Genomic DNA, 7,521 nt, shown 5'->3' on the forward strand with positions numbered 1-7,521 from the left:
CTGATTGTAATATTATAAAAAGTTTAGAGCGATGCTAATAATATACGATGGTGGAAGTTACACAGTGAACGAATGAATCAATTAAATTTAAAAAAAAAAAAAACCGTCTATGGATGTCGCTTGGTAAAATGTCAAACCAGCGTTCGCGTCATTAATGTCAACCAGAGTGATATGTAAATATCACTGCCACACATAATAATGTGACGTATACATGTATAATAATTAATAACTATACCTACGTAGGTACCAACAGTACCTATATTGGTTATATGACTTGTCTAGTCGAGTTTTAAAGTTTAAACATTGTTTTTTGTATTCCGATAAATTTGAATATAAATTTGTGCTTGTTAGTTGTAATATAGGTAAGGAATTATAAAGTTATGTCAACAATCTTTAAAAATATATATTTTTTATTAGTATAATATCATATTATAGTACATATTATTATAAGTATTATATAATTAAATTAATTGTTATATCGATAACGTTATTGATAGTTATTATAAGGAAGACGCGGCTATAGGCACATGTGGGCGGAAAATATATCCTACCACCTACGATATCCTCCTATATTTCATATACATTTTCTGGGCTTATTTTTTGTGCAGATTTTGCAACTAACTAATACTGATTACAAAATAATAAGTTCCAGATGATATGAGTGTTACTTCCTATATGTGATGACGGAAGTTACGGGTTGAACACACGAACTAATTAAATTTAAAAACAAAAAAGTAGTCCGTGGACATCGCTCGGTGAAAATATGTCGAAACAGCGTGTCATTAAAACGTGAACCAGAGCGGTATGTAAATATCACCACCACTCCGTTCATAATAACATATATAAACACTATGCATATATATATATATATATTAGGTACCTGTATAACACATCGCACGCCGAGTGTTAAAGTTTGAACAATTTTTGTGTCGGTTCTGAGTGGTGGAAATATTATGAATTCGCACTTTTTTACTTCATCAAATTAGCTTACATTATTATATAGGTACTCGTGCATTGCATGTGTATATATTTTTCAGAAATATTCACCACAACCCTGCGACAACCGATATGTATATATAATATGTCGTACTTAATGTAATGTATATATTGTATTATATGCAGTGCATTTATTACATTCAAATGTCAAACAGTGGCGAGTTATATGTCACGATCGAGATAATAATAATAGTATATAAGTATAAATTGTGTATGATTCACGTGTACGGTTCTCGAGCTATGCTGTGGGGGAGTGTATAGCATTAAATGCATTGAAAACAAACCCGAGCCATTCAAGTGCTTATGTCCCGAGGGTAATAAAAATGCCGTTTTCGTGTTTTGTCGCCGTCCGTTTCCATAAAATTCATCAAATCGCAAACGAATCAGTTTCTATTAGTGAGCATTACGGAAATCGAATTTACTAACAATCGTTAAAAAAAAAAATAATAAAAATAAATTTTATCTATGAATGTGGTGGCCGTTAAAGTTTTATAATATTCTGAAAGTTTTCGACTGCACCAAGTCCGTTAACGCCAGGCGGTTACGATTCTACGCAGGACGCCGTGATGCGACAGTTATTTTTTATGCCCTCGTGCCATGACAAAACTGCAGCGATATTACCAACGTATCTATGGCTGTTATTTTTATGAGCCTGTTAGTGGAACGGTCCACACCTACTCCACAATATCGTGTAATAGTGTATATTATAAACACCGCTATAGATATGAGATCTGAGAACATCGTGTGCGCATTAACGCAGCAGCAGGTACGTCGGCACTTGCAAAATTAACAGAGATAACATAAAAAAAAAAAAAAAAACTAAGCAGAAAATAATTACCGACGATCAGCCGGTATTTTCGGTTTGACATATCTTACAAAAACGATCGAGATATATCAAATTCCCTATATGAATTCCTTATCGAAATGTTTTGTTTTAGTATGATCATATTATTATTATAAGTTATAACCAATTGCTGCATCGTGAAATTTACTCTGTATATATTGTAAATATCCTGGTCAAGTACCAATCACATATTATTCTATGCTCATTAATGCATGATGAATATTTACACGGGGGCTTTAGCCTACAATGTTTCGGTTATCTATATAACATATATTATAAAAATGGTGACTATTATGGAGGGGACTAAACAAAATTACGGAGGAGCTATAGCTCCTTGACCCCCCCTCCGATTCTACACCTATGTTACCCCTAATTATCATTTAATTCGATAGCCTATATTTTATTGGAATTCTGAGTAGTTGAAGATATGGCCATTAAGTACTTATATTTAAAAACTCTAAAAGTTAAAATCTTATTAGATTTCAAATAAATGCATTCTAGAATGAAAATTTTTGATTTTTTCTTCATTTCGTTATGTGACAATAATTAGTTAATGTAGCTGGTGGGTAAAGTTTCGTAAGTAAAAAAATGAAAACGAAAAGTGTAAGACCACAGCCCTAATAAACTTAACGTTCTCTCTGATATAGCATGAGAAATAAAATTGTTGCATTGTATAACGGCACGAATTATGAAGTTGGTTACAACTGGAAATATAAATACTACGACTGTTACTGTTCACGGATATAATAATGTTAAAATGGTTTGTGATGGTATCGCGTTTTCAAAAAAATTGTTTTATATTACAGAATTGTTGTGATACTATTTGGTTTTACGATTGTATAGTTTGGATGTGAAATTCAAACATCGAAGATACCTAAGAGTTTTTCACAAAGCTCATCAACAAATAAAGGTATATCAAAGCAATCATTATTTGGATTTTGGCCGAGGACTGCAATAATTTCATAACTATCACTGCCGTTGCCAGAAAAGTCACTGTGGTAAAGTCCCCCCCCCCCCGGGATTATTTTCTACATGAAAAATTGTGTCATAGGTAGGATAAATAAATAAATGTGGAAAAATAAATACCTATTCTAACGATACAAAAATTTAAGAAAAAAATATTTTATTTTATTACAGCGCGGTGGTTCAGAGAGTGTACGCAGCACGAGTAGAATTATAGTACAATAAATAAATTATAAAACAATGAAAATCCGACATTCGATTTCGATTGTAGTTACGGAATAAATTATGATTATTTGAATAAAAATGCATAAACTTGTTAAAAGTCGTTTGACCGAGCCTCGTACTAGTAGTTAGAATGTAGACTTAGTGACATGATATTAACAAACATATGTCTAGTCAATCATAAATAGGTTGATTACTCAGACATGTACGTACAGCCAATGCACTCCGCATTCGCCACTGTCCGTCCATCATTCATAATATTCGTATTTTATCTTAATTTAACTAGGACATTTCCTTTTATATTACAATTTATTTATTTTCATTTTCGAGATTGTTTGGTGTTTATTCTTACTTATAATATCTAACAATCTTATTTCGTAATGATATATATTTTATTAATACTATTACATCCATACGTATTGCTAAAGTTGATTAATACTTATTCATAACATACTATATACAATTTTAACTAATTAAATATTTTCATAGGTATTACCAATCAAAATTTTTAAAATTTTTTATATATTAGTCATATTTGACTTGAGAAAGAGTGTTCTAAGATAATCTTATTTCAAAAAGGGCACTGTGTCCCAAAAAAGTTCGGAAACCACTGGTGCTGTGACACTGAAGCCTAACTATACCTATTGTGTGAGGAGCAACCGGGTCAGAGCAAACGTGCAATTCGACGGACGTATATATTGTCGTAAGATATTGCCCGCTCATAAACGATCGCTAGTGTAGGATTATTGATTATTGCCTCAGCGTCATATGGGCAATATAGTCATGCGATGGTAGTAGACTATACATAGGTAAATTTAGGTATAAGACAAACAGGATAGGAATAATGAGAATTATAACTTTAAAAAAAAAAAAACTTATGATAAAAATACGTTAATAATTTGACAACAAAACAAATACAAGGAAAAAAATGTTTATCATACGATAATGGTGATAGGCTAAAACCCACATGCAGAGTCGGTTCTCGTTTAATTGTATTTTATTAAGTTGAGCTGAATTCATTCCCGATTAATTACACAGTTCCTTTTCACTAAATATAAACTCCATAATAACCATTGACATAATATAGATGGACGCGCGTTCCTACTTCTCACCATCAATAAATTCAGTCATAATAATAAGAAGAACGTAGAAGTTAAAATAATATGGAAACACTTTTTACTGTTTTTATTCCAAGGTATTAATATTCAAGATTTTCAAGAAGAAAATATATGGATCAACTGAAAATAGTTACGTACCGACTTGTATCGAAGTCTAAAGCCGATACAGAAGTCCATTTCCCCAGCACCCCCACTTTTGAATTTCTAGTTTAAACCCATACCAATCGTCTGTAGCTCGTTTGTACCTATTTGTACCTCAATTAAAACCGTTTGTACCTCAACGGTTTTAAAACTATCGCTACTTCCATTTTGAGGGTGTCGTGAAAACGGTAGCAACCCCACTTTCGAATTTTAAGTTGAAACCCATACCAATCATTTGTACCTTGCTTGTCCTGTTTGTACATCACATAAAAACGTTTATAAATCAACGGTTTTCAAACTTTTCAAATTCAAAGAAGAGGATGCTGGGGAAACACTAGATCCCCACCTTCGAATTTCAAGTTTAACCCCATACCAATCGTTTTTACCTGTTTGTACCTATTTGTACCTCAAATAAAATCGTTTGTGTCTCGATGGTTTTCAAATTATTGCAAATTCAAAGGTGGGACTGCAACGGAAACAACAGCACCCAACCTCGGAACTTTTCATTTGAAAATTGTACAAAGAATAAAAAATCTAAGTTTAAATAAAAATATATAATTTTATATAAAAAAATTAAACAAATTAAACAATGTACCGTAAAAAGTTACCGTTTACCTCAAAGTCCAATCGCTTCTGCTTTATCTCTACTATTTCATAATAGTACCCCTTCTCTATTTAAAACGAATTGCGTTGTTGGTTTGTATTCATTTTTAAAAATCTTACACTACCTAAAAAATTCTTTAGGGTTGTATCTATAACTTTCCAATTTTTCAATCTTTTCCTTTTCCATTTTCATTTTTTTTTGTCTTAATGCCTTATGTGCTTCTTTTCTCCTTTTTACGTAAACTCCGCATTTGGCTGAGTTGGATATTGAAGCATTAGCAATCTAGAATCATTGCGTAGTATAATGACTTCTGCGCACTTTTGATAAAACCAATGCTTTGCTTTAAACCTAGAAGGTAGATTAATTACGCTGTCTGCTTTCTTCAATTGAAGTTCTTAATTGTTTCCCACGCAGTTTGCATTTCCGGTTACTCTTCTAACCAAGTCACATGAATATCCAATGCATCCTTTAGTCTTAACTGAAATCGTTGAAGTATGCTTCCACTCCTAATTTGTCCACGTCGAACCTAATTATTACTTGTTTTTTTACTCTTCGATTTCCAATTGTTTGATAATCTTATTTTTACCTTAAACTAGCACTAGAAAATGATCAGAATTAACGTTGGCTCCTCTTTTAGACCTTACATCCTTTACATCCTTAACACATGATCTATGTACTTTATCAAGCAATATGTGGTCTATTTGGCTTTGGTAAATTCCTCCTGGTGAGGTCCACGTGTATTTATTTATATTCTTTCTGGGGAAGAAACTACTGCTCACTATAAGACCACTAGCTATTGTGAATTGAACTAATCTAGCATCGTATTCATTACACATATCATGTACTCTCTCATTGCCAATTGTAGGTCTATATATTGTCTTTCGGTCAACTTGTGAGCTTAAGTCTTTTAGTTTCCTAATATAATTTTTTAAAAGTGTTCTGATAGACCATTATACGTTATTTCTAATTCATCGTAAAACATATCCTTCAAGTCTTCTTCGCCCGTTTCTATGGGTGAGTATACACATATCAATATCATGCCATATTGTTTACCGCCTATACGAATATGACAGATGCGATCATTTGCTGGAGTGAATTTCTTTATAGAAGATAATAACTGGTCATTCACTAAGAAACACACTCCATTCTCATGCTTGCCATTAGGTGAATAACTATAGAAGAATATCATTCCATTGACTCTTATGTATCCTTCCCCAGGCCATCTGACTTCCTGCAGTTCCAATATTTGAACGTTCTTGTATTTCTTCACCGCGTCACTTATAGACTTAAGTGCACTTGGTTTATAAAGTGATCTAATGTAACATGTACCAATCCTGTATTCCAGTATTCCGGGCCGTTTCCGAGTCATATCCAAAATCTGAGTTCGAAACAAGAATTATATTGGTTTCATAACAACGGTATTTTTATGAGGTCGGGTCGTTAGCCCGCCGCTCAACCCCAAATCTGGAGGACAACAACTAATTAAAGTCAGTGTGGGGCTTGAGTCTCAAATCAGAAGGTTCAAATTCAAAATTTGAAGGTGGGGGTGTTGGGGAAATGGACTTCCGATACAGATTGTAACTTCTTGAGCACTCAAAATTAAATCAATACGTATCGATACACTCAAATTTCTTCCTTGAATATCTTGATTATTTAAATTTAATAAATTGATTCCGTATTTCCGTATCATGGAAGAAAGATGTAGAGATTTACCTTTTTTCATAATTATTTATCTTCTACATAAGTTTATTATTGCTGACAGGATAAGGGCTAAACGCGCAGTCCATCTATATTTTTTTTTTTTTTTTTTTTTTTTTTTTTATTAACATAAAGGCTTCAATTACTAGGATTATTAGCCTATAATTACAAAATGATAGTTATACAATATAAAAGTTGACATTGTCTTTATAGATTATCTTATTATTATTATTATACAATGTAAAATATTCTAATATTTACAGTTTTTTGTCTATATCTATTTGTTTGAAAAATTTAAGAATGTTGTCGGAGTTATGTTGATTGAGAGCTTTCCATCTATATTATGTCTTGATATTAACGAAATACGATAAATTAAAATTAAAATACGATCGATGATGGTTAAGCCAAAATAAATTTATATTGGTACAAGTATAAATCACGATGAATTATTCGAGATTATACAATTCTTACTAATATTATAAATTTCCGTACATACATAGGATATATAAGAATATGCGATATACTATATAATAATCAGGCCACATAACAATATAAGTACGTATATCTCAATCGTTATCTTCAATTCTTAATCGACTAGGGTATCAGCGATAATTTGCTGAAATTCCTAAACAATAGTCAACAATCTATAGTAATTTTATTGTATACAATAATATGCATACCTAATATATACTGTAGCTATATATACGAATGAAGATAGTAGAATGTAGGTACATTCATAATTTATACTATCTAGCTTATATTTTGTAACAATTTTTTTAATTAAAAATTAAAATTTTAACTATTTAACTTTGGCCTGAATACAAAATGGGAACCAATTTGACACTAACTAATAAACACATTTTTTAAATGGAAACAAATCAGGCCAAATGGGAAACGAATCGGTTACTCTCGAACGTACTCTGTAACAGAGTCAC

General features: G+C 31.8%; 1 protein-coding gene across 1 annotated transcript; it reads right to left on the reverse strand.

Annotated features, from left to right (window-relative positions):
- Positions 1-5,475: 5,475 nt before the first annotated feature.
- LOC149060772 (protein CFDP2-like) lies at positions 5,476-6,257 on the reverse strand. Its single transcript, XM_089230667.1, has 2 exons — positions 5,845-6,257; positions 5,476-5,803 (listed from the first exon to the last, which is right to left on the reverse strand). The coding sequence occupies exons 1-2, from the start codon at positions 6,255-6,257 to the stop codon at positions 5,476-5,478; spliced, it is 741 nt and encodes a 246-aa protein (XP_089086793.1).
- Positions 6,258-7,521: the final 1,264 nt, after the last annotated feature.

This window comes from Diuraphis noxia, unplaced genomic scaffold (assembly GCF_037042655.1).
Source record: "Diuraphis noxia isolate RWA-SAM2 unplaced genomic scaffold, SU_Dnox_SAM2 contig0001, whole genome shotgun sequence".
NCBI lineage: Eukaryota > Metazoa > Arthropoda > Insecta > Hemiptera > Aphididae > Diuraphis > Diuraphis noxia.

What these genes read in the sequence shown, in the direction of transcription:
- LOC149060772 (XM_089230667.1), bottom strand. Translation starts at nt 6,257, where the DNA reads ATGACTCGGAAACGGCCCGGAATACTGGAATACAGGATTGGTACATGT. An exon ending in TACGATGAATTAGAAATAAC is followed by an intron (nt 5,804 to 5,844) that starts GTATAATGGTCT and finishes AAATTATATTAG; the next exon opens with GAAACTAAAAGACTTAAGCT.